The sequence below is a fragment of the Tachyglossus aculeatus genome, chromosome 22 (assembly GCF_015852505.1).
Source record: "Tachyglossus aculeatus isolate mTacAcu1 chromosome 22, mTacAcu1.pri, whole genome shotgun sequence".
Lineage (NCBI taxonomy): Eukaryota > Metazoa > Chordata > Mammalia > Monotremata > Tachyglossidae > Tachyglossus > Tachyglossus aculeatus.
In genome coordinates this window covers 48,592,067-48,619,566 of record NC_052087.1, presented here as the reverse complement: position 1 = coordinate 48,619,566, position 27,500 = coordinate 48,592,067, and the positions used below count along the sequence as shown (strand labels likewise).

Below are 27,500 nucleotides of genomic sequence, written 5' to 3'. Positions count from 1 at the left end.
TGATGATGAAGGAGAAGGAGGAAGCTACCACGGGCTGTGGGCCCGTGGGGTCCCTGCCTTCTTTTATTTACCTTGGCTTTTTAGGTGGGGGACCCCCGCCCCCCCAAATCGTGATCATCTCACCTATTGCGGGAGGTGTGACCCCTCTCCCCCCTCCCCCTCGTCCCCCCTCCATCCCCCCCATCTTACCTCCTTCCCTTCCCCACAGCACCTGTATATATGTATATATGTTTGTACAGATTTATTACTCTATTTATTTATTTTACTTGTACATATCTATTCTATTTATTTGATTTTGTTAGTATGTTTGGTTTTGTTCTCTGTCTCCCCCTTTTAGACTGGGAGCCCACTGTTGGGCTGTCTCTATATGTTGCCAATTTGTACTTCCCAAGCGCTTAGTCCAGTGCTCTGCACATAGTAAGTGCTCAATAAATACGATTGATGATGATGATGATGAAGGAGGAGGAGGAAGCTACCACGGGCTGTGGGCCCGTGGGGTCCCTGCCTTCTTTTATTTACCTTGGCTTTTTAGGTGGGGGACCCCCGTCCCCCCTAAATCGTGATCATCTCACCTATTGCGGGAGGTGTGACCCCTCTCCCCCTCTCCCCCTCGTCCCCCTCTCCATCCCCCCCATCTTACCTCCTTCCCTTCCCCACAGCACCTGTATATATGTATATATGTTTGTACATATTTATTACTCTATTTATTTATTTATTTTACTTGTACATATCTATTCTATTTATTTGATTTTGTTAGTATGTTTGGTTTCGTTCTCTGTCTCCCCCTTTTAGACTGTGAGCCCACTGTTGGGCTGTCTCTATATATGTTGCCAATTTGTACTTCCCAAGCGCTTAGTCCAGTGCTCTGCACATAGTAAGCGCTCAATAAATACGATTGATGATGATGATGATGGAGGAGGAGGAGGAAGCTACCACGGGCTGTGGGCCCGTGGGGTCCCTGCCTTCTTTTATTTACCTTGGCTAAATCGTGATCACCTCACCGACTGCGGGAGGTGTGACCCGCCGACACGGGCAGGGAATCGTAAGAGTCGGAAGGCGGAGGGAGGGCTAGGGATCCCCCGCGGTCTCCGTAGTGACCGTGCCTTGGGTCCTCCCTCCTCCCGCCGCCTTGGGCCCAGCTGGAGGTGTCCGGGCAGCTGGGATCCCTGCACCTGCTCCTGGCTCCTCAGCAGATCCTGCAGCTCCAGGACCTGTTGAATACCCTCAGCCTGGCGGGTGAGTGTGAACCCCGAGCCGGGGAGCGGGCGGTGGGAGCCCGCCGGCCGGCCGGGGAGGGAAACCGAGCCCTCCTTCCCCGCCCGGCCTCACCAGAGCCGAAGGGGCCGCCCGAAAAGCCGAGTGCGAGCCGCCCGCTGGGGGCCGAGGACCTCCGGCTGATCGAGCAGGACTTGAGCCAGCAGCTGCACGGGGGGCCGGCGGGCGGCCTGCCCCCCGACGCCGACCCCTTCGCGGGCGCGGACGGCGCAGGTACCCCGGCTTCCCGGGAGGGCAGGGCGGACCGTTGCGGGGCTGGGGAGGGACGGGGCCACGCTGACGCGGCCCTTCCCTTCTTTTCCCAGACCTGTTCTTCTCCATGGCGGCCCTGACCAGCAGCGTGTCGTCCGCCCGCTCCGTTTCCGAGCTGTCGCTGTCGGACGTGGACCTGGGGTCCTCCCTGCACAGCGAGGGTCCCCCTCGCCGGCCCCACCCGGCCCTGCACGGCCTCAGCCGTCTGCCTGGTGAGTGGCAGGGAAGCAGCGTGGCTCAGTGGAAAGAGCCCGGGCTTTGGAGTCGCAGGTCATGGGTTCAAATCCCGGCTCCGCCAACTGGCAGCTGCGGGACTTTGGGGAAGTCACTTCTCCGGGCCTCAGTTCCCTCAGCTGTAAAATGGGGATTAAGACTGCGAGCCCCGTGTGGGACAACCTGATCACCTTGTATCCCCCCAGAAGAGCTTTGCACATAGTAAGCGCTGAACAAATACCATCATCATTATTATCATTTCCACTAATGAATGAACGTTTACCTGCTCTGTTTAATTGTATTCTCCCAAGCGCTCAATACAGTGCTCTGAACACAGTAAGCGCTCGTTAAATACAATTGATTGATAGGAGGGGTCAAGGTGATTGAGTGCTTTCATAATAATAATAATTGTGGTATTTATTAAGCCCTTACTCTGTGCCAGGCACTGTTCTAAGCACCGTAGTGGATACGAGATAATCGGGTGCTTGAAAGGCAAGGGAGAGGAGTTTCTAGTCATGGTGAGGTGAGGAGGCGGGCGGGCAACCGTCGGTCGGATGGAGAGGGATTCGCCCAGCTCCCATCCTTCATTCATTCATATTTATTGAGCGCTTACTGTGTGCAGAGCACTGTGCTCAGCGCTTGGGAAGTCCAAGTCGGCAACATATAGAGACGGTCCCTACTCCCAGTCCAGACTGTGAGCCCACTGTTGGGTAGGGACCGTCTCTATATGTTGCCAATTTGTACTTCCCAAGCGCTGAGTACAGTGCTCTGCACATAGTAAGCGCTCAATAAATACGATTGATGATGATGATGATAGAAGGGGGAAACGAACAGCAAAACAAAACGTAGACGGGTGTCAAAATCATCAGAACAAATAGAATTAAAGCTATATGCACATCATTAACAAACTAAATAGTAAATATGTGCAGGTTAAATAAATAGAGTAATAAATGTGTACAATCAATCAATCAATCAATCAATCATATTTATTGAGTGCTTACTGTGTGCAGAGCACTGTACTAAGCACTTGGGAAGTACAAATATATCTACAGGTGCTGTGGGGAGGGGAAGAGGGTAGGGCGGGGGGGAAGAGGAGAGGAAAAAGGGGGCTCAGTGTGGGAAGGCCTCCCGGAGGAGGTGAGCGCTCAGTAGGGCTTTGAAGGGAGGAAGAGAGCGATCTTGGCGGATGGGCAGAGGGAGGGCATTCCGGGCCCGGGGGATGATGTGGGCCGGGGGTCGATGGTGGGACGGGCGAGAACGAGGTACGGGGAGGAGATTAGCGGCAGAGGAGCGGAGGGTGCGGGCTGGGCTGGAGAAGGAGAGAAGGGAGGTGAGGTAGGAGGGGGCGAGGGGATGGATGGACAGCCTTGAAATCAATCAATCAATCAATCAATCGTATTTATTGAGCGCTTACTATGTGCAGAGCACTGTACTAAGCGCTTGGGAAGTACAAATTGGCATCACATAGAGACAGTCCCTACCCAACAGTGGGCTCACAGTCTAAAAGGGGGAGACAGAGAACAGAACCAAACATACCAACAAAATAAAATAAGTAGGATAGAAATGTACAAGTAAAATAAATAAATAAATAAATAAATAGAGTAATAAATATGTACAACCATAGCCGACAGTGAGGAGTTTTTGCTTGATTCGTAAGCGTCATCCCTCCGTCCCTCTCTCCTCGCCCCTGCAGGGAAGCCAGCTCCCTTGCCCCCCCTGGAAAACCTGCGCCCCGAGTCCCTGATGAAGGTGACCCTGGGGGGCGTGACGCTGACGGCCCTGCAGCAGCCCCCGGGGGTCCCTCCCGGCTGCCCGCCTGACCTCTCCGCCCGCTTCTTCGCCGAGTTGGACGCCGCCAAAGACGGCCCCTTCGCTTCCCGGGACTTCCACCACCTCCGGCCCCGCTTCCTCAAGGCCTGTCCCCGCAGCCACATCCGGTACGGGGAGCCCCGGACCCCTCGGTCCTGGGTCGGGAGAGCTGGGCCTTGGGGGTGGGGGGCGGAAGGCATTCAGTCGTATTTATTGAGCGCTTACTGTGTGCAGAGCACTGGACTAAGCGCTTGGGAAGTACAAATTGGTAGCATATCAATCATCCCTCATGTTTACTGAGCACTTACGGAGGGCAGGGCACTGGTACCGAATGCTTAGGAGGGTACAGTAGAATGATAAACGGCGTGGCCTAGTGGAAATAATAATAATAATAATAATAATAATAATAGCATTTGTTAAGCGCTTACTATGAAGAGCACAGGCCTGGGAATCAGTTATACTTCCCACTCTGCTGATTGCTCTGCCAATTGCTAGCCGTGTGACCTTGGACACGTCACTCAACTTCACTCTGCTTCGGTTTCCTCAACTGTAAAATGGGGATTTAATATCCGTTTCTCCCTCTCACTGAAGATTATTCATTCATTCATTCATTCAATCGTATTTATTGAGCGCTTACTGTGTGCAGAGCACTGTACTAAGCGCTTGGGAAGTACAAGTTGGCAACAAATAGGACGGTCCCCACCCAACAGTGGGCTCGCAGTCTAGAAGGGGGAGACAGAGAACAAAACAAAACATATTAACAAAATAAAATAAAGAGAATATGTACAAGTAAAATAGAGTAATAAATACGTATAATATGGTATGTCTTGAGCACTCACAGTGTGCTGTTTGGGAAAGTACAGTACACTACGGTTGGTAGGCATGATACCTATGCACAAAGAGCTTAAGTCTAGATGGGGAGATGGACGTTAAATTACAAATGGGGAAATGGCAGTGTAATTACATATATAAGTGCTGTGAGACTGGGTTTTCAAGAGCATAGAGGAGGGCAGATGGGGGAAATGAAGGTCCTGTCAGGAAAGGCCTTTTCCTTTGCTCCTCCTCCCCTCCCCATTACCCCTCACCCACCCTCTGCCCCTACTCCCCCCACTCTACCCCATTTCCTGCCCCACAGCACTTGTGTATATTTGGACACATTATTATTATTCTACTTCTATAATTCTTTTTATCTGTTTTGATGCCATTGATGCCTGCCTACTTGTTCTGCTGTCTGTCTCCCCCTCCCAGACTGATTATGAGCCTCATGCGGGGCAGGGACCGTGTCAGCCCTAACTGACGTGGCCCAGCGCTTAGAACAGCGTTGGACACATAGTAAGCACTTATCAAGTACAGTGCTCTGCACACCGTAAGCGCTCAATAAATACGATTGATTGATTGATCGATCAAGGACCAGAAAACAACCAAATAAGAGCTGCGGGGCTGAGGGTGGGGTGAACATCTAGCGTGAAAGGAGACGCACACCATAGGCGACGGAGAAGGTGGAGGGAGGTAGGGGAAGGACGGCTTAGTCGGGGAATGTGGGCAGGGAGCGTGGCTACCAACTCTCGAGAAGCAGCGTGGCTCTGTGGAAAGAGCCCGGGCTTTGGAGTCAGAGGTCATGGGTTCAAATCCTGGCTCCGCCACTCGTCGGCTGTGTGACTTCGGGCAAATCACTTCACTTCTCTGTGCCTCAGTTACCTCATCTGTAAAATGGGGATGAAGACTGTGAGCCCCCCCGGGGGGGCAACCTAATCACTTTGTAAACTCCCCAGCACTTAGAACAGTGCTTTGCACATAGTAAGCGCTTAACAAATACCATTATTATTATTATTATTGTCCTCTCCCAAGTTTTTAGTATAGTGCCCTGCACTTAGTAAACCCTCCATATTTATTGAGCGCTTACTGTGTGCAGAGCACTGTACTGAGCAGTTGGGAGAGGACAAAGCAGCACTAGAACAGACACGTTCCCTCCCCACAATGAGCTCAGAGTCTAGTGGGAAACGAGAGCCGGGGGCTCGCCGTGGGAGGCCTAGGGTTCCAGTACCGCTCCTGGACACCGAGTATATCAATCAATCAATCAATCAATCGTATTTATTGAGCGCTTACTATGTGCAGAGCACATAGTACAGAGCTTACATAGTGCAGAGCTTACTATGTGCAGAGCAGAGTATATGTGTGTAGAGAAGCAGCGTGACTCAGTGGAAAGAGCCTGGGCTTTGGAGTATATATGTGTATATATATACATATATGTATATATGTTTGTACATATTTATTACTCTATTTATTTTACTTGTACATATCTATTCATTTTATTTTGTTAGTATGTTTGGTTTTGTTCTGTATCTCCCCCTTTTAGACTGTGAGCCCACTGTTGGGTAGGGACTGTATATGTTGCCAACTTGTACTTCCCAAGCGCTTAGTACAGTGCTGTGCACACAGTAAGCGCTCAATAAATACGATTGATTGATTGATTGATTGAAGTCAGAGGTCATGGGTTCAAATCCCAGCTCCACCAACTGTCAGCTGTGTGATTTTGGGCAAGTCGCTTCACTTCCCTGGGCCTCAGTTCCCTCATCTGGAAAACGGGGATGAAGACTGGGAGCCCCCCCGTGGGACAACCTGGCACCTTGTGACCTCCTCAGTGCTTAGAACAGGGCTTGGCACATAGTAAGCGCTTAATAAATGCCATCATCATTATTATTATTATTGTATTATCCCCTCCCCAGGCTAACGGGCGCGGCGGTGCAGCTGAGCTGGGAACAGCGCTCCGGGAGCGGGGGCAGCCGGGCCCTGAGCTCGGATCTGCGGTTCGGCCAGCTGGAAGTGCTGGAGTGTCTGTGGCCCGAGGGGGCCGCCGACCCCGAGTACACCGAGGTGATGGGGGGACGCTGGGGCGGACGACCTGAGCCCCGGGGCTGGAAGGAGCCGGAGGATGGGGGGCACGGGGGACGAGGAAGCCCTTGGAGGGGTGAAACAGGAAGCCTGGCCGTCCCTAAAACATTCCCCTCCAGTACAGTGCTCGGCACATAGTAAGCGCTCAATAAATACGATTGATTGATTGATTGATCTCTCTCTTGGCTGTCCAGATGCTGAGCTTCCCCGGCGGCTCTTGCTACGAGGCCTCAGCCCGGCCCTGCGCCCACCTACGCTACACTCAGACCCAGCGCCGGGTCCCCAAGGTATCAGGAGTGCCCGCCCTCCTCTCCGTCCTCCTCTCCATCCTCCTGTCGGCCCACCACTTCCCCCTAATAGCAATAATACAGGCATTTATTAATCAATCAATCAATCAATCGTATTTATTGAGCGCTTACCGTGTGCAGAGCCCTGGACTAAGTGCTTGGGAAGTACAAGTTGGCAAGCGCTTACTATGTGCAAAGCACCGTTGTAAGCTCTGGGGTGGTTACAAGGTGATGAGGTTGTCCCATGGGGGGCTCACAGTCTTCATCCCCATTTTCAGAAGAGGGAACTGAGGCACAGAGAAGTTATGTGACTTGCCCAAAGTCACACACTGACAGTTGGCGGAGCTGGGATTTGAACCCATGACCTCTGACTCCAAAGCCCGGGCTGTTTCCACTGAGCCACGCTGCTTCTCCTAATTATAATAATAATAATAATGGCATTTTATTAAGCGCTTACTCTGTGCAAAGCACCGTTCTAAGCGCTGGGGTGGTTACAAGGTGATGAGGTTGTCCCATGGGGGGCTCACAGTCTTCATCCCCCTTTTCAGAAGAGGGAACTGAGGCACAGAGAAGTTAAGTGACTTGCCCAAAGTTACACACTGACAGTTGGCGGAGCTGGGATTTGAACCCATTACCTCTGACTCCAAAGCCCATGCTCTTTCCACTGAGCCACGCTGCTTCTCCTAATTATAATAATAATGGCATTTATTAAGTGCTTACTATGTGCATAGCACCGTTCTAAGTGCTGGGGAGGTTACAAGATGATGAGGTTGTCCCATGGTGGGCTTACAGTCTTCATCCCCATTTTACAGATGAGGGAACTGAGGCACAGGGAAGTGATGTGACTTGCCCAAAGTCACCCAGCTAAGAGAAGCAGAGTGGCTCAGGGAAAGGAGCCTGGGCTTTGGAGTCATCATCACCATCATCAATCGTATTTATTAAGCACTTACTGTGTGCTGAGCACTGTACTAAGCGCTTGGGAAGTACAAGTTGGCACCATATAGAGAGAGCCAGAGGTCATTGGTTCAAATCCCGGCTCTGCCAATTAGCTGGGTGGCTTGGGGCAAGTCACGTCACTTCTCTGTGCCTCAGTTACCTCATCCGTAAAGTGGGGATGAAGGCTGTGAGCCCCCTGTGGGACAACCTGATCACCTGGTAACCTCCCCGGCGCTTAGAACGGTGCTTTGCACGTCGTAAGCACTTAAGAAATGCCATCATTATTATTATTATTAATCAATCAATCGATCAATCGTATTTATTGAGCGCTTACTGTGTGCAGAGCGCTTGGGAAGTACAAGTTGGCAACATATAGAGACAGTTATTAGTGGCGGAGCGGGATTTGAACGCCTGACCTCTGACTCCAGAGCCCGGGCTCTTTCCACTGAGCCACGTTGCCTCTCCTTCTGTCCGCCCTCCCTCCGCGCTCCCCCCGGGGCCGTTCCCCTCCCGCCCGCGCGTCTCGGTCGGCCCCCCGGCTCCCCGGGGCTCTTTCACCCCAGCCCGTGAGCCCCTTCCTTCCTCTCCCCCTCGTCCCCCTCTCCATCCCCCCCTTCTTACCTCCTTCCCTTCCCCACAGCACCTGTATATATGTATATATGTTTGTACATATTTATTACTCTATTTATTTTACTTGTACATATCTATTCTATTTATTTTATTTCGTTTGTACGTTTGGTTTTGTTCTCTGTCTTCCCCTTTTAGACTGTGAGCCCACTGTTACGATCTTACCTCCTTCCCTTCCCCACGGCACCTGTATATATGTATATATGGTTGTACATATTTATTACTCTATTTATTCATTTATTTATTTTGCTTGTACATTTCTATCCTATTTATTTTATTTTGTTGGTATGTTTGGTTTTGTTCTCTGTCTCCCCCTTTTAGACTGTGAGCCCACTGTTGGGTAGGGACTGTCTCTATGTATTGCCAATTTGTCCTTCCCAAGCGCTTAGTCCAGTGCTCTGCACGTAGTAAGCGCTCAATAAATACGATTGATTGATTGATTGATTGATTGTTGGGTAGGGACTGTCTCTATATGTTGCCAATTTGTACTTCCCAAGCGCTTAGTCCAGTGCTCTGCACATAGTAAGCGCTCAATGAATACGATTGATGATGATGATGATGATGATGTTCCCTCCCGCGCGGCGTGGGCAGAGCCCCCGCGGGCGGGCCGCCTCCAGCCAGCACAGTGCCGAGCTGACCCTGGAGCTGGCCGACTTCCAGACGGACGTGGAGCTGGGCAGCCTGGACCGAGTCGTGGCCTTCCTGCGCCGGGCCACCACACCCCAGGACCGCGACCCGGGACTGCTGGTGAGCCGGAGGGGACGGGAGGACTGGGCTGGGGACGGAGGGCCCCTCTCCCCGCCATAGTCTGCCTTTTAGACTGTGAGCCCACTGTTGGGTAGGGACTGTCTCTATTTGTTGCCAATTTGTACTTCCCAAGCGCTTAGTACAGTGCTCTGCACATAGTAAGTGCTCAATAAATGCCATTATTATTATTATTAGTGCCTCGGTTACCTCATCCATAAAATGGGGATTGAGACTGTGAACCCCCAGTAGGACGGGGAATGTGTCCAACCATTAGCTTGTATCTACTCCAAGAACATGCTTGACACATAGTAAGCGCTTAACAAGTACCATAATAGGCTGCGAGAAGCAGCGTGGCTCAGTGGAAAGAGCCCGGGCTTGGGAATCCGAGGTCATGGGTTCTAATCCTGCTCCTCCCCTTGTCTGCTATGGGACTTTGGGCAAGTCACTTAACTTTTCAGTGCCTCAGTTCCCTCATTTGTAAAATGGGGATGAAGACTGTGAGCCCCACGTGGGACAACCTGATTACCTTGTATCCCCCCCGGCTCTTAGAACAATGCTTGGCACATAGTAAGCGCTTAACAAATGCCATTATTATTATTATTATCATCATCATTATTATTATTAGTCTCCTCACAGTAAGCACTTGGTAAATACGATCGATTGAGTGACTGGGGTGGTAGGAGTGAAGGGCCTCCTTGTTATAATAATAATAATAATGGCATTTGCTAAGCGCTTACTATATGCAAAGCACTGTTCCAGGCGCTGGGGAGGATACAGGGAGATTAGGTTGTCCCACGGGGGGCTCACAGTCTTAATTCCCATTTTACAGATGAGGGAACTGAGGCACAGAGAAGCCAAGTGACTTGCCCAAGGTCACACAGCTGATAATTGGCGGAGCATACTCATTATTATCAATCAATCAATCAATCAATCAATCGTATTTATTGAGCACATACTATGTGCAGAGCACTGTACTAAGCGCTTGGGAAGTACAAATTGGCAACACGTAGAGACAGTCCCTACCCAACAGTGGGCTCACAGTCTAAAAGGGGGAGACAGAGAACAGAACCAAACATACCAACAAAATAAAATAAATAGGATAGAAATGTACAAGTAAAATAAATAAATAAATAGAGTAATAAATATGTACAACCATATATACAGGTGCTGTGGGGAAGGGAAGGAGGTAAGATGGGGGGATGGAGAGGGGGACGAGGGGGAGAGGAAGGAAGGGGCTCAGTCTGGGAAGGCCTCCTGGAGGAGGTGAGCTCTCAGCAGGACCTTGAAGGGAGGAAGAGAGCTAGCTTGGCGGATGGGCAGAGGGAGGGTATTCCAGGCCCGGGGGATGACGTGGGCTGGGGGTCGATGGCGGGACAGGCGAGAGCGAGGTACAGTGAGGAGATTAGTGGTGGAGGAGCGGAGGGTGCGGGCTGGGCAGTAGAAGGAGAGAAGGGAGGTGAGGTAGGAGGGGGCGAGGGGATGGAGAGCCTTGAAGCCCAGGGTGAGGAGTTTCTGCCTGATGCGCAGATTGATCGGTAGCCATTGGAGGTTTTTGAGGAGGGGAGTAATATGTCCAGAGCGTTTCTGGACAAAGATAATCCGGGCAGCAGCATGAAGTATGGATTGAAGTGGAGAGAGACACGAGGATGGGAGATCAGAGAGAAGGCTGGTGCAGTAGTCCAGACGGGATAGGATGAGAGCTTGAATGAGCAGGGTAGCAGTTTGGATGGAGAGGAAAGGGCGGATCTTGGCAATGTTGCGGAGCTGAGACCGGCAGGTTTTGGTGACGGCTTGGATGTGAGGGGTGAATGAGAGAGCGGAGTCGAGGATGACACCAAGGTTGCGGGCTTGTGAGACGGGAAGGATGGTAGTGCCGTCAACAGAGATGGGAAAGTCAGGGAGAGGACAAGGTTTGGGAGGGAAGACAAGGAGCTCAGTCTTCAATAATTATTATTATTATTATTATTATTATTATGGTATTTGTTAAGCGCTTACTATGTGCCAGGCACCGAACTTGGGGTGGATACAGCCAATCGGGTTGGACACAGTCTCAGTGCCCATTTTCCAGATGAGGTAACTGAGTCACAGAGAAGTAAAGTGATGTGCCCAAGGTCACACAGCAGACAAGTGGTAGAGCTGGGATTAGAACCCATGACCAGAGAAGCCACCTGTCTTAGTGGAAAGAGCCCGGGCTTGGGACTCAGAGGTCATGGGTTCTAATCCCAGCTCCGCCACTTGTCAGCTGTGTGACTTTGGGCAAGTCACTTCACTTCTCTGGGCCTCAGTTGCCTCACCTGGAAAATGGGGATGACGCCTGTGAGCCCCACCTGGGACAACCTGATAATCTAGTATCTCCCCCAGCGCTTAGAACAGTGCTTGGCACATAGTGAGCACTTAACAAATACCATCATCATTGAGCAGTGGAAAGAGCCCAGGCTTTGGAGTCAGAGGTCACGGGTTCAAATCCCGGCTCCGCCAATTGTCAGCTGGGTGACTTTGGGCAACTCTGGGCCTCAGTTCCCTCCTCTGGAAAATGGGGATGACGACTGTGAGCCCCACCTGGGACAACCTGATAATCTAGTATCTCCCCCAGCGCTTAGAACAGTGCTTGGCACATAGTGAGCACTTAACAAATACCATCATCATTGAGAAGCAGCACAGCTCAGTGGAAAGAGCCCGGGCTTTGGAGTCAGAGGTCACGGGTTCAAATCCCGGCTCCGCCAATTGTCAGCTGGGTGACTTTGGGCAACTTGGGGCCTCAGTTCCCTCCTCTGGAAAATGGGGCTGAAGACTGTGAGCCCCCCATGGGACAACCTTGTAACCTCCCCAGCGCTTAGAACAGTGGTTTGCACATAGTAAGGGCTTAATAAATGCCGTTATTATTATTATTATGACCTTCTGATTCCCAGGCCTGCACTCTGTCCACTACGCCATGCCGCTTCTCTAACGGTAGTAATAATGTAATAATAATGTTGGTATTTGTTAAGCACTCACTATGTCCACTACGCCATGCCGCTTCTCTAACGGTAGTAATAACGTAATAATAATGTTGGTATTTGTTACGCGCTTACTATGTGCAAAATCCTGTTCTAAGCGCTGGGGTAGATACAAGTTGATCAGGTTGTCCCACGTGAGGCTCACAGCCTTAATCCCCAGTTTACAGATAGGGTAACTGAGGCCCAGAGAAGTGAAGCGACTTGCCCAAAGTCACCCAGCTGACAATGGGCAGAGCCGGGGTTTGAACCCGTGACCTCTGACTCCGAAGCCCGGGCTCTTTCCACTGAGCCACGCTGCTTCTCTAACGGCCCTCCTCGCCGGGATGACCACGGGGAACGCGGGCTGGGGCGGGGAGGAGGCCTCTCCCCCGGGCTCGGGCCTGAGCCCCCCGTGTCTCCAGGCAGAGCAGCCCCCCGTGAAGGAGCGGCAGACGGCGGTGAGGGTGGCGGCCCCCAAGGCCACCCTGCGACTCCGTTTCCCCGTCCCGGACCTGCGGCCGGAGCGGGACCCGTGGGGAGGAGGGGCCGTGCGCGGGGAGCGACTGCTGCTGCTCCTCAGCGATCCCGAATTCCGGACGGAGCTGAGCCACGGCCCCGGCCCGCCGCCCCCCACCCGCCTGGAGCTCACCTGCAGCGACCTGCACGGTACGGCCACCACGGGCCCCGACCCCCTCCCTATTTTCGGCCGGGACCCCGGCCCCGGGACGGAGCGGGCCGGCCCTGACCGAGCCTCTCCCCCCCGACAGGGACGTACGAGGATGGCGACAAGCCGGCCGTGCCCTGCCTGCGCGTCTCCAAGGCCCCCGACCCCAAGGGCCCCAGCCGCAAATACGTCCTGCCCAAGTAAGCCGGCCGGATCCGAGGCGCGTGGCGGGGCCGGGCCGATGGCGGGGGGGCCCCCGGTGACGGCCCTGGTCCCCGGCAGGGTAGTGGTCACCCTAAACCCCCAGTACGGCGGCTCCCAGTGGGACCTGGTGCTGGAGAAGGGGGAGGACCCGGAGCTGTCGTCGGCCGAGAGTCCGTGCGAGCTGCGGGAGCCCGAGCCCTCGCCCTTCTCCTCCAAGAGGACCATGTACGAGACGGAGGAGGTGAGCCTCCGCCCCGACGCCCGCCCACCCTCCCGTCCTCCGCTCTTCCCACCGGCGACCCCGGGGCGGGCGGGGAGCCGGCCTCCCCTCCCGGCCTGACGGGTCGGGCCCCTCCAGATGGTGATCCCCGGGGACCCGGAGGAGATGGCCGAGTTCCAGAGCCGGACGCTGGCCCTGTCCCGCTGCAGCCTGGAGCTGACCCTGCCCGCGGCCCACATCTTCCTGCCCAGCAAGGAGGTCTACGAGAGCCTCTACAACAGGTGGGGCTGGGGCGGGAGGGGCCGCGGGCCGGGGCGGACACCCCGCCGCCCCGGACGGCGGACAGGGAGCGCCTGGGGCCGCGACCCTCTCCTCTTCTCCTTTCCCCGGCCCCCCAGGATCAACAACAACCTGCTGATGTGGGAGCCGGGAGACCTGCTCCCCGAGCCCGGCCCCCCGCCCGGCCCCGGGGGCTTCCCCACGCCCCCCAACCTGTGGCACGACCACTTCAGGATGTGCAAGTCGGCCTTCAAGCTGGGTAGGGGCCGGAGGGGCGGGGGGAGACCCGCGGGCGTGGGGAGGGAAGGGGCCGATCCGGCTGAGCCCCGGCTCCGCCCGCCCCAGATTCCGACTCGGAGGACGAAGACGCCCCTTTTATCTCGGCGGAGGAGCCGGGGGGCCCCCAGCGGGCCCCAGCCAAGCCCCGGAGCCCCCGCGCCCAGAGCGGCTTCTCCACCCTGGTCACGGTGCTGCGGGGCCGCATCACCGCGCTGTGCGAGGCCAAGGTGAGGAATGAGGGTCGCCCGGGCCCCACCCCGAAGCCCACCCACCCGACAGGGCCGCGGGGGCCGAGCGAGGGCCAGGGAAGGACCCACCATCCTTAAGGGAGGGTGTGGACTTTTAGACTGTGAGCCCACTGTTGGGTAGGGACCGTCTCTATATGTTGCCAATTTGTACTTCCCAAGCGCTGTACTTCCCAAGTACAGTGCTCTGCACATAGTAAGCGCTCAATAAATACGATTGATGATGATGATGATGGAGGAAGGGCATCTGGGGCCGGGCTGCCCGGAGAGGTCAATCAATCAATCAGTCAATCAATTGTATTGATTGAGCGCTTACTGTGTGCAGAGCACTGTACTAAGCGCTTGGGAAGTCCAAGTTGGCAACATCTAGAGACGGTCCCTACCCGACAGTGGGCTCACAGTCTAGAAGACTTAAGGCTCACAGTCTAGAAGGCTTAAAGAGGACAGATCGAAGCGTGCAGGGGACGCAGAAGGGAGAGAGAGTTGGGGAGAAAAGAAAAGTGCTCTCCCTAGCATTTACTACGGTGTTCAATAAATACCACTGATTGATTGATTGACCCAGTCTTTCATGCTTGGAAAGGCCGAGGGTAGCAAGTCAGATGTATCTTCCATCTCTCTCGTGGCCGTGGACTCCTTAAGCCTAATAAATGCCGCCGTTATTATGATTATTAAGACTGTGAGCCCCCCGTGGGACCACCTTGTAACCGCCCCAGCGCTTAGAACAGTGCTTTGCACATAGTAAGTGCTTAATAAATGCCATTATTATTATTATTATTCTCAACATAACATGGCAACATCTAGAGACGGTCCCTACCCAACAGCGGGCTCACAGGCCAGAAAGGGGAGACAGAGAACAAAACAAAACATACTAACAAAATAAAATACATAGAATAAATATGTATAAATAAATAGGCTAATAAATATGTACAGACGTGTATGCAGGTATATACAGGTACATTCACTCAGTCGTATTTATTGAGCACTTACTGTGTGCAGAGCACTGGACTAAGCGCTTGGGAGGTACAAGTCGGCAACATATAGAGACGGTCCCTACCCCACAGTGGAGAAGCAGTGGAAAGAGCCTGGGCTTTGGAGTCCGAGGTCATGGGTTCGAATTCCGGCTCCACCACTTGTCAGCTGGGTGGCTTTGGGCGAGTCACTTCACTTCCTCAGTTCCCTCATCTGTAAAATGGGAATGAAGACTGTGAGCCCCCCCCGTGGGACAACCTGATCACCTTGTATCCTCCCCAGCGCTTAGAACGGTGCTTTGCACATAGTAAGCGCTTAACAAATACCATGATTATTATTATTATTATTAATCTCCTTAGGGAGCCCCCTGCCCACGGGGAGCCTGCAGTCGAACGGGGGCGGGGACCCGCCAAAATAGACCTACCGCCAGAGTGGCACGAAGGCAGGGCCTGGCCGGGCTGGGGGTGGCAGGGGAAGAAAACGGGGCGGGTTGCGGCTCCTGCTGAGGGTCCCCTCGGGGGGCAGCTGGAGCCGTTGGGTAGGGACCGTCTCTACATGTTGCCAACTTGGACTTCCCAAACGCTTAGTACAGTGCTCTGCACACAGTGAGCGCTCAATAAATGCGATTGAATGAATGAATGAATGAATCCCCCCATCCCTACCTCCTTCCCCTCCCCAAAGCGCCTGTATGTGAGCATATATAATAACGATGGTATTTGTTAAGCGCTTACTATGTGCAAAGCACTGTTATGTATTTGTGCAGAGTTATTACTCTGTGTTAACCGTACATATCTACTATTCTATTTATTTTGTTAATGCCGTGCATTTAGCTTTAATTCTGTTTGTTCTAATGACTTGACACCCGTCCACATGTTTTGTTTCGTCGTCCGTCTCCCCCTTCTCGACTGTGAGCCCGCTGTTGGGTAGGGACCGTCTCTATAATGGTGCCAACTTGGGCTTCCCAAGCGCTTAGTACAGTGCTCTGCACACAGTGAGTGCTCAATAAATACGATTGAATGAATGAATGAATCCCCCCATCCCTACCTCCTTCCCCTCCCCAAAGCGCCTGTATGTGAGCATATATAAAAACGATGGTATTTGTTAAGCGCTTACTATATGCAAAGCACTGTTATGTATTTGTGCAGATTTATTACTCTGTGTTACCCGTACATATCTACTATTCTATTTATTTTGTTAATGCCGTGCATTTAGCTTTAATTCTGTTTGTTCTAATGACTTGACACCCGTCCACATGTTTTGTTTCGTCGTCTGTCTCCCCCTTCTCGACTGTGAGCCCGCTGTTAGGTAGTGACCGTCCCTATAATGGTGCCAACTTGGGCTTCCCAAGCGCTTAGTACAGTGCTCTGCACACAGTGAGCGCTCAATAAATACGATTGAATGAATGAATGAATAAATGAATCCCCCCATCCCTACCTCCTTCCCCTCCCCAAAGCGCCTGTATGTGAGCATATATAATAACGATGGTATTTGGTAAGCGCTTACTATGTGCAAAGCACTGTTATGTATTTGTGCAGAGTTATTACTCTGTGTTACCCGTACATATCTACTATTCTATTTATTTTGTTAATGCCGTGCATTTAGCTTTAATTCTGTTTGTTCTGACGACTTGACACCTGTCCACATGTTTTGTTTCGTCGTCTGTCTCCCCCTTCTCGACTGTGAGCCCGCTGTTAGGTAGTGACCGTCCCTATAATGGTGCCAACTTGGGCTTCCCAAGCGCTTAGTACAGTGCTCTGCACACAGTGAGCGCTCAATAAATACGATTGGATGAATGAATGAATAAATGAATCCCCCCATCCCTACCTCCTTCCCCTCCCCAAAGCGCCTGTATGTGAGCATATATAATAACGATGGTATTTGTTAAGCGCTTACTATGTGCAAAGCACTGTTATGTATTTGTGCAGAGTTATTACTCTATGCTACCCATACATATCTACTATTCTATTTATTTTCTTAATGCCGTGCATTTAGCTTTAATTCTGTTTGTTCTGACGACTTGACACCCGTCCACATGTTTTGTTTCGTCGTCTGTCTCCCCCTTCTAGACTGTGAGCCCGCTGTTGGGTAGGGACCGTCTCTATAATGGTGCCAACTTGGACTTCCCAAGCGCTTAGTACAGTGCTCTGCACACAGTGAGCGCTCAGTAAATGCGATTGAATGAATGAATGAGTGGAATGGACTCAGGCCCCGCTTCAAACCCCCATTGTCTTTGTGTGCCCGCGTCTTTGGGCGCGCCTGGGCGGGCGTCTCTCTCTCTCCCAGGGGGAGAACGGGCAGAAGCTGGAGGATTCGCACGGGGAGCTGGTCCTGGACGTGGAGCAGGGCGCCGTCTTCAGCGTCACCCGGTACCGGGGCCAGCCGGGCCTCGGCTACCTCTGCGTGGAAGCGGACAAGGCCGCGCTCTACCACCGAGGTGGGGGCCGGGCCGGGAGAGGGAAGGGACCCTGCGCTCTGGAAAGGGAGCCTTGGGTGGGAAATCGAGTCTCGAGCGTCACCGATTGAGCGGAGGGGGACGTGAGAAGGAGCATCGTATTCATTCCCAAGCGCTTAGTACAGTGCTCTGCACACAGCAAGCGCTCAGGAAATACGATTGAATGAATGATTAAGTGAGCCCGTGGTTCGTGCACTCATTCAGTAGTATTTATTGAGCGCTTACTGTGTGCAGAGCACTGTGCTAAGCGCTTGGGAAGTCCAAGTCGGTGACATATAGAGACGGTCCCTACCCAACAGCGGGCTCCCAGTCTAGACCGTTGTTGGGTAGGGACCGTCTCTCCCTGTTGCCGACTTGGAGAGAAACAGCGTGGCTCAGTGGAAAAGAGCCCGGGCTTTGGAGGCAGAGGTCCGGGGTTCAAATCCCGGCTCCGCCCCTTGTCAGCTGGGTGACTTTGGACAAGTCGCTGCACTTCTCTGGGCCTCAGTCCCCCCGTCTGGAAAATGGGGATTAAGACTGGGACCTCCGCGTGGGACAACCTGATCACCTTATATCCGCCCCAGCGCTTAGAACGGTGCTTTGCACATAGTAAGCGCTTAATAAATGCCATTATAATTATTATTATTATCGTACTTCCCAAGAGCTTAGTACAGTGCTCTGCACACAGTAAGCGCTCAATAAATACGATTGAAAGATTAAGTGCGTTCTGTGTGCAGAGCACTGTAGTAAGCCTGCCCTAATGGATAGAACACAGTCCTGGGAATCCAAAGGACCTGTGTTCTAATCCTGTTTACTCGTTTTGCTGTGTATATATAATTCTATTTATTTATATTGATGCTATTGATGCCTGTTTACTCGTTTTGATGTCTGTCTCCCCCCTTCTAGACTGTAAGCCCGGTGTGGGCAGGGATTGTCTCTCTTTATTGCTGAACTGTACTCTCCGAGCGCTTAGTACAGTGCTCTGCACGCAGGAAGCGCTCAGTAAATACGGTTGAATGAGTGAATGAATAGTCCCAGCCCTTCTGCTTGTCCCCTGTGTGACCCTGGACGAGTCACTTCACTTCTCCGTGCCTCAGTTCCCTCACCCGTGAAATGAGGATTCAGTCTGTGGGACGCGGACCGGGTCACCCCTGATTAGCAGAAGCAGCGTGATTCAGTGATTCAGAGCCCGGGCTCTGGAGTCGGGGGTCATGGGTTCGAGTCCCGGCTCCGCCAAGTGTCAGCCGTGTGACTTGGGGCAAGTCACGTCACTTCTCCGGGCCTCAGTGACCTCGTCTGTAAAGTGGGGATTAAAACCGTGAGCCCCAGGTGGGACAAGCTGACCTCCTTGTAATCTCCCCAGCGCTTAGGACAGTTCTTTGCACGTAGTAAGCACTTAGTAATTGCCATCATCATCATTATTATTATTATTAGTATTATTATTAGTCGGAGTGTAGCCCAGTGCTCTGGGGAGGGCGGCGGGGCGGTGGGCACCGCCGCTGACCCGGCCCCTCTCCGTCGCAGCGGTGGTGGAGGACTACCTCCCGCCAGCCCGCCTGCAGCTGCCCAGCTTCACCCCCCCGGCCCAGCTGGCGCCCACCATTTACCCCTCCGAGGAGGGGGTGGCGGGCAGGGAGACCCCCGGGCGCAAGGGCCGAGGGCCCCGCATGCTCTCCTCCGCCGTGCGCATCCACCTCGATCCCTGCAAGAACATCAAGGTACCGGTCGCGGCTCTTACCGGGCTCCCCATCGTCCCGTGCCCGCGGGAGGGTCCGGGCGGGTGGGCAGGGGGAGCGCGGCCCATCCCGGCGCCCTTGTGTCTCCCGGGCATCATCCGTCCTCCCGACCTCACCGGACCGAGGTCGCCTACGGCCCCGTGGGGTGGGATCTTCCCTCCCTCCATCCTCCGTCCGTCCCCCCCAGGAGTTCCTGGTGACCTTGAGGCTGCACGGAGCCACCCTACGCCATCACATGGCCCTGCCCAACCAGAGCTGGTACTCGCAGGTGTGAGCGGCCCCACCCCGGGCGGGAGGGTCCCCATCCCTCATCATCAATCGTATTTGTTGAGCGCTTACTGTGTGCAGAGCACTGGACTAAGCGCTTGGGAAGTACAAGCTGGCAACATCTAGAGACGGTCCCTACCCACCAGTGGGCTCACAGTCTAAAAGGGGGAGACAGAGAACAAAACCAAACGTACTAACAAAATAAAATAAATAGAATAGATATGTACAGGTAAAATCATCATCAATCGTATTTATTGAGCGCTTACTATGTGCAGAGCACTGGACTAAGCGCTTGGGAAGTACAAATTGGCAACATATAGAGACGGTCCCTACCCACCAGTGGGCTCACAGTCTAAAAGGGGGAGACAGAGAACAAAACCAAACGTACTAACAAAATAAAATAAATAGAATAGATATGTACAGGTAAAATCATCATCAATCGTATTTATTGAGCGCTTACTATGTGCAGAGCACTGGACTAAGCGCTTGGGAAGTACAAATTGGCAACATATAGAGACGGTCCCTACCCACCAGTGGGCTCACAGTCTAAAAGGGGGAGACAGAGAACAAAACCAAACGTACTAACAAAATAAAATAAATAGAATAGATATGTACAGGTAAAATCATCATCAATCGTATTTATTGAGCGCTTACTGTGTGCAGAGCACTGGACTAAGTGCTTGGGAAGTACAAATTGGCAACATATAGAGACAGTCCCTACCCAACAGTGGGCTCACAGTCTAAAAGAGTAATAAATATGTACAATAATATGTACATATGTACAAGTGTGTACAAATGTGTACAAAAGAGTAATATGTACAAACATATATGCATATATACAGGTGCTGTGGGGAAGGGAAGGAGGTAGGATGGGGGGATGGAGGAGGGGGATGAGGGGGAGAGGAAGGAAGGGGCTCAGTGTGGGAAGGCCTCCTGGAGGAGGTGAGCTCTCAGTAGGGCCTTGAAGGGAGGAAGAGAGCGAGCTTGGCGGATGGGCAGAGGGATTGGGGGCATTCCAGGCCCGGGGGATGACGTGGGCCGGGGGTCGATGGCGGGACAGGCGAGAATGAGGTACGGGGAGGAGATTAGCAGCGGAGGAGCGGAGGGTGCGGGCTGGGCTGGAGAAGGAGAGAAGGGAGGTGAGGTAGGAGGGGGCCAGGGGATGGATGGATGGACAGCCTGGAAGCCCATCCCTCCATCCCCTGACCCTCTCTCCGGCCTGCAGCTGCTGGACTTCCTGGATGTCCTGGACGAGCCCATCCTGGGTTACCTGCCACCCACTGTTATCACAGTCCTGCACACGCACCTCTTCTCCTGTGCCGTTGACTACAGGTAATAATAATATCAATCAATCAATCAGTCATATTTATTGAGCGCTTACTGTGTGCAGAGCACTGGACTAAGTGCTTGGGAAGTCCAAGTTGGCAACATCTAGAGACGGGTCCTACCCAACAGCGGGCTCGCAGTCTAGAAGGGGGAGACGGAGGACAAAACCAAACATACTCACAAAATAAAATAAATAGAATAGATATGTAGCAGTAAAATAAATAGAGTAATAAATATGTACAAACATATATATAGGTGCTGTGGGGAAGGGAAGGAGGGAAGACGGGGCGGATGGAAAGGGGGATGAGGGGGAAAGGAAGGAGGGGACTCAGTGTGGGAAGACCTTCTGGAGGAGGTGAGCTCTCAGTAGGAGAGGTCAATCAATCAATGTCGTATTTATTGAGCGCTTACTGTGTGCAGAGCACTGGACTAAGCGCTTGGGAAGTCCAAGTTGGCAACATATAGAGATGGTCCCTACCCAGCAGTGGGCTCACAGTCTAGAAGGGAGAGACAGAGAACAAAACCAAACATACTAACAAAATGAAATAAATAGAATAGATATGTAGCAGTAAAATAGAGTAATAAATATACAAACATATACAGGTGCTGTGGGGAAGGGAAGGAGGTAAGACGGGGGGATGGAGAGGGGGATGAGGGGGAAAGGAAGAAGGGGGCTCAGTGTGGGAAGGCCTCCTGGAGGAGGTGAGCTGTCAGTAGGAGAGGTCAATCAATCAATCAATCGTATTTATTGAGCGCTTACTGTGTGCAGAGCACTGGACTAAGCGCTTGGGAAGTCCAAGTTGGCAACATCGAGAGACGGTCCCTGCCCAACAGCGGGCTAATTATGGTACTTATTGAGCGCTTGCCCTGTGCCAAGGACTAGGGTGGATACAAGTTAAACAGGTTGGGCAGAGACCCAATCCTGCATGGGGCCCACACTCTTAATACAATATAGATATGCAATCTGAAGCAGCGTGGCTCAGTGGACAGAGCCCGGGCTTTGGAGTCAGAGGTCGTGGGTTCGAATCCCAGCTCCGCCACATGTCTGCTGTGTGACCTTGGGCAAGTCACTTAACTTCTCGGAGTCTCAGTTCCCTCATCTGTAAAATGGGGATGATGACTGTGAGCCCCACGCGGGACAACCTGATCACCTTGTATCCCCCAGCGCTTAGAACAGTGCCTTGCACATAGTAAGCGCTTAACAAATGCCATTATTATTATTATTATTATTATTAATTCCCACTTTGTGGATGAGGTAACTGAGGCCCATCATCATCATCTATTCTATTTATTTTATTTTGTTAGTATGTTTGGTTTTGTTGTCTGTCTCCCCCTTTTAGACTGGGAGCCCGCTGTTGGGTAGGGACTGTCTCTATATGTTGCCAACTTGTACTTCCCAAGCGCTTAGTACAGTGCTCTGCACACAGTAAGCACTCAATACGATCGATCGATTGATTGATTGATCATCATTCATCCAGTCATACTGCGCACTGACTGTGTGCAGAGCCCTGTACTGAGCTCTTGGGAGAGTACAATATAGATATACAATCTGAAGCAGCGTGGTTCAGTGGAAAGAGCCCAGGCTTTGAAGTCAGAGGTCATGGGTTCAAATCCCGGCTCTGCCACTTGTCAGCTATGTGACTTTGGGCAAGTCACTTCACTTCTCTAGGCCTCAGTTCCCTCATCTGTAAAAATGGGGATGAAGACTGTGAGCCCCCCGTGGGACAACCTGATCACCTTGTAACCTCCCCAGCGCTTAGAACAGTGCTTTGCACATAGTAAGCACTTAATAAATGCCATCATCATTATTACAGTCTTGGCTAGGGACCGTCTCTTTATGTTGCCAACTTGTAGTAATAATGATAATAATGATGGTATTTGTTAAGCGTCTACTATGTGCAAAGCACTGTTCTAAGTGCTGGCACTGTTCTAAGCGCTGACTTCCCAAGCACTTAGTACAGTGCTCTGCACACAGTAAGCGCTCAATAAATACGATTGAATGAATGAATGAATGAATACACAGACACTTCCCGAAGCCACAATGAGTTTACAGCCTAGATTATGGTATTTCATTCATTCAGTCGTATTTATTGAGCGCTAACTGTGTGCAGAGCACTGGACTAAGCGCTTGGGAAGTACAAGTTGGCAACATATAGAGATGGTCCCTACCCAACAGTGGGCTCACAGTCTAGAAGGGGGAGAGAGACAACAAAACAAAATATATAAACCAAATAAAATTAATAGAATAAATATGTACAAGTAAAATAAATAGAGTAATAATTATGTACAAACATATACATATATACAGGTGCTGTGGAGAGGGGAAGGAGGTAAGGCAGTGGGGAGTAGGGGGAGAGGAAGGAGGGGGCTCAGTCTGGGGACTCAGTATTTAATGCTTACTATGTGCCAAGCACTGTTCATTCATTCATTCATTCAATCGTATTTATTGAGCGCTTTCTGTGTGCAGAGCACTGTACTAAGCGCTGGGGGGGAGAGGGGGGGATTCAAGGTGATCTGGTTGTCCCACATGGGGCTCACACTCTTAATCTCCATTTTCCAGTTGAGGTCACTGAGGCCCAGAGAAGTGAGTTGACTTGCCCATGGTCACACAGCAGACGTGTGGCAGACCTGGGATTGGAACCCAGGTCCTTCTGACTCCCGGGCTTGTGCGCTCTCCACTAAGCCATGGGGCCCCCACTGAGCCCCTTCCTTCCTCTCCCCCTCATCCCCCTCTCCATCCCCCTCATCTTACCTCCTTCCCTTCCCCACAGCACCTGTATATTTGTATATATGTTTGTACCTATTTATTACTCTATTTATTTATTTATTTATTTTACTTGTACATGTCTATTCTATTTATTTTATTTTGTTAGTATGTTTGGTTTTGTTCTCTGTCTCCCCCTTTTAGACTGTGAGCCCACTGTTGGGTAGGGACTGTATATGTTGCCAACTTGGACTTCCCAAGCGCTTAGTACAGTGCTCTGCACACAGTAAGCGCTCAATAAATACGATTGATTGATTGATTGATTCCCTGGGTCTGTAGGGGAGGAGTCCTGGCCTAGCGGAAAGAGCCCGGGCCCTGGCGATCGAGGACGTGGGTTCTCATCCCATCTCGGCCACCTGTCTGTTCCGTGTCACTTCACTTCTCTGGGCCTCAGTTTCCTCCCTTTGTGAAATGGAGCGGAAATACCCGTTCTCCCTCTCCCTTAGGCCGGCTGTGTCCGATCTAAGAATTAACAAAAATAATAATAATTGCGGTATTTGTTGTGAGCTACTCTAGGCCAAGCGCTATACCAAGCCCTGGGGGAGATACAGGTTAACCAGGCCAGATCGTATTGTAATCAGATCTGATGGAATTGTCATCTCTATTCCAACCCTTATTATAGCGCTTGGCACACTGAAAGCCCTGAACGCAATTATTATGGTTGCTGTTATTATTATCGTTATTCACTCACTCATTCAGTCGCATTTATTGAGCGCTCACTGTGCGCGGAGCGCTGTACTCAGTGCTTGAGAAGTACAAGTCGGCAACAGATAGAGACGGTCCCTACTCAACAACGGGCTCACGTTATTGTTGTTGAAGGGAGACTGTCTCCCCCTTCTAGACTGTGAGCCCACTGTTGGGTAGGGGCCGTCTCTATATGTTGCCAACTTGTACTTCCCAAGCGCTTAGTACAATGCTCTGCACACAGTAAGCGCTCAATAAATACAATTGATGATAATGATGATGACTGTGAGCCCACTGTTGGGTAGGGACCGTCTCTATATGTTGCCAACTTGTACTTCCCAAGCGCTTAATACAGTGCTCTGCACACAGTAAGCGCTCAATAAATACGATTGATTGATTGATTGATTGTTGGAAGGGTCCAGTAGCTGAGGGGGTGGGGAGGCAGAGGGGAGATGGGAGGGAGTTGTCAGGTTGTGTGGTGGAGGGCCTCAGCCAGAGGAACGGGGTGTCGGACTTTGAGGGCTCTGGGATCCCCGGAAGCCCCGGTTATTCCCCGGGAGCCCAGCCTCCCCCTTCCCAACCCAGGCATCCAGCCTTCCAGGATCCCAGGCCTCTTCTCCGGAGGCCCAGGTTCCTTCATTCAGTCGTATTTATTGAGCGCTTACTGTGTGCCGAGCACTGGACTAAGCGCTTGGGAAGTCCAAGTTGGCAACATCTAGAGACGGTCCCTACCCAACAGTGGGCTCACAGTCTAGAAGGGGGAGACGGACAGCAAAACAGAACATATTAACAAAATAAAATAAATAGAATAAATACGTACAAATAAAATAAAGTAATAAATAAGTACAAACATATATACAGGTTGTTCCCTGGGAGTCCAAGCTCCCTCCTTCTAGACTGTGAGCCTGCTGTTGGGTAGGGACCGTCTCTATATGTTGCCAACTTGGACTTCCCAAGCGCTTAGTCCGGTGCTCTGCACACAGTAAGCGCTCAATTCATTCATTCATTCAGTCATATTTATTGAGCGCTTACTGTGTGCAGAGCACCGGACTAAGCTCTTGGGAAGGCCAAGTCGGCAACATATAGAGACGGTCCCTACCCGACAACGGGCTCACAGTCTACCAATCGTTTGTTCTGTACTCCCCCAAGCACAGTAAGTGCTCAATAAATGCCACTGATTGGGAAGTCCAAGTTGGCAACGTATAGAGACGGTCCCTACCCAACAGTGGGCTCAATAAATACGATTGAATGAATGAATGAATGAGTGAACGAGGTACCCAGCCCTTCCCCCAGGAACCCAGCCGCTTCCCCGGGGCCCCAGGGCGCTCCCCGGGAGCCCAGCCTCCCCCCACCCCACCCCACCAGGCACCCAGCCTTCCTCCCATCTGACCCTGGGGACCCCTTAGGCCTCTCTACCTCCCGGTGCGGGTCCTCATCACTGCCGAGACCTTCACTCTCTCCAGCAACATCGTCATGGACACGTCCACCTTCCTGCTCAGGTAGGGCCCTGCCCCTCTTCACCCCTGCCCTGCCTCCCCCCTGCAAATCCCCCCGCAATGTGCGTCCACACAGCAGCCGGCCAGTGCTTGCCCTCCCCGTTCTGGGGGCGGTGGTCCTTGCCCTCAGCCAAGCGGGGTGACCAGAGACCCAGGCAGTCTGCCCACGCAGAGTCCGGCGGAGCCGAGAGTGGCAGAAATCAGGGCAGGGAGAAGCATTGGCGGGGGGTGGGGGGGGAAGTGTCCCAGATTGTGCTCCGGCTAGACTGGAAGCTTCTTGAGGGCAGAGGTCCCGTCTGCTGACCCTGTTGTAGTCTCCTGTACGCCTACTAACGTGCTCTGACCGACAGAAGCCAAATGAATACTACCGGCGGGTGAGTTGACGAGTGATTTGGGTGATGCCGGGAAAGCTTCCTGGCGGAGGCCACCCGGATCCGGGATTGCAGGGAGTAAAGGGGTACGGCCAGGTCGTTACACACCCACGGCGCTACGGAGCGGCTGATGTTTTCCTTAGCTTTTGGGCCCGCAGCCTGGATTTCTTTTAGAAACAGGGCACGTGGGTGCGGGGCTGGCATCGTTGGGCCTCCCTTTCTAGAGCCGTGGCCCCCTCCCCGTCCCCTGTGCCCTTTCCCACCTCTGCCCTTCTCCCTCTTCATTCCGTGCCTCCGGCCTCATTCCCCTCAGGTTCATCCTCGACGACTCCGCCGTCTACCTGTCTGACAGGTGTGAAGTCGAGACCCTCGACCTGCGGAAAGGTAGGCGACCTGTGGACGGGGCCCAGGCCTCCCGCCCCCTTCCCAGGGCTCTTATCCCAAGATGTCCCACCCCTGGGTCTCTGAGTTAGGGGGGTTGGGGGGTTTGGAGGGAGAGCAAAAATTCGCTCATTCAGTCATATTTATTGAGGGCTTAGTGCACTGTACTGAGCGCTTGGGATAGTACAGTACTTTCATTCATTCATTCAGCTGTATTTATTGAGCACTTACTGTGTGCAGAGCACTGGACTGAGCGCTTGGGAAGTCCAAGTTGGCAACATATAGAGACAGTCCCTACCCAACAGCAGGCTCACTCTGTTTATTTATTTATTTATTTTACTTATACATATCTATTCTATTTATTTTATTTTGTTAATATGTTTGGTTTTGTTCTCTGTCTCCCCCCTTCTAGACTGTGAGCCCGCTAGACTGTGAGCCCACTGTTGGGTAGGGACTGTCTCTATATGTTGCCTTCTTGGACTTCCCAAGCGCTTAGTCCAGTGCTCTGCACACAGTAAGCACTCAATAAATACAATTGATTGATTGAGACAGATGACAAAACAAAACATATTACCAAAAGAAAATAAGTAGAATATGTCCAAGTAAACTAAATACGTAAATAGAGTAAAATGTACAAACATATATACGAGTGCTGTGGGGAGGGGAAGGAGGTATTGTGAGGGGGAGGAGGAGAGGAAGGAGGGGGATCAGTCTGGGAAGGCCTCCTGGAGGAGGCGAGCTCTCAGTAGGGCTTTGAAGGGCTTTGTTTATTGTTTACAACAATAAACAGACACATTCCGTGCCCACAGTCAATCAATCAGTCAATCAATCGTATTGAGCGCTTACTGTGTGCAGAGCACTGTACTAAGCGCTTGGGAAGTACAAGTTGGCAACGTATGGAGACAGTCCCTACCCAACAGTGGGCTCACAGTCTAAACGGGGGAGACAGAGAACAAAACCAAACATACTAACAAAATAAAATAAATAGAATAGATATGTACAAGTAAAATTAATAGAGTATTAAATATGTACAGACATATATACATATATGCAGGTGCTGTGGGGAAGGGAAGGAGGTAAGATGGGGGGGATGGAGAGGGGGACGAGGGGGGAGAGGAAGGAAGGGGCTCAGTCCAGGAAGGCCTCCTGGAGGAGGTGAGCTCTCAGTAGG

At 52.1% G+C, this 27,500-nt stretch overlaps 1 protein-coding gene across 3 annotated transcripts in view; it reads left to right on the top strand.

Moving 5' to 3' along the window:
• The window catches only part of ATG2A (autophagy related 2A), an 89,613-nt gene that overhangs the window by 21,023 nt on the left and 41,090 nt on the right, over window positions 1–27,500 (top strand). For all 3 annotated transcript variants that reach the window (XM_038764465.1, XM_038764464.1, XM_038764463.1), the window contains exons 7-25: window positions 1,140–1,236; window positions 1,333–1,488; window positions 1,581–1,739; window positions 3,434–3,677; window positions 6,276–6,423; window positions 6,636–6,728; window positions 8,883–9,038; window positions 12,436–12,679; window positions 12,781–12,877; window positions 12,960–13,122; window positions 13,240–13,382; window positions 13,500–13,639; window positions 13,726–13,886; window positions 17,157–17,307; window positions 18,829–19,022; window positions 19,228–19,308; window positions 20,533–20,639; window positions 25,488–25,580; window positions 26,262–26,332. In XM_038764465.1, the coding sequence (XP_038620393.1) occupies window positions 1,140–1,236; window positions 1,333–1,488; window positions 1,581–1,739; window positions 3,434–3,677; window positions 6,276–6,423; window positions 6,636–6,728; window positions 8,883–9,038; window positions 12,436–12,679; window positions 12,781–12,877; window positions 12,960–13,122; window positions 13,240–13,382; window positions 13,500–13,639; window positions 13,726–13,886; window positions 17,157–17,307; window positions 18,829–19,022; window positions 19,228–19,308; window positions 20,533–20,639; window positions 25,488–25,580; window positions 26,262–26,332 (2,698 nt within the window). The remainder of the gene's footprint in view (window positions 1–1,139; window positions 1,237–1,332; window positions 1,489–1,580; window positions 1,740–3,433; window positions 3,678–6,275; window positions 6,424–6,635; window positions 6,729–8,882; window positions 9,039–12,435; window positions 12,680–12,780; window positions 12,878–12,959; window positions 13,123–13,239; window positions 13,383–13,499; window positions 13,640–13,725; window positions 13,887–17,156; window positions 17,308–18,828; window positions 19,023–19,227; window positions 19,309–20,532; window positions 20,640–25,487; window positions 25,581–26,261; window positions 26,333–27,500) is intronic.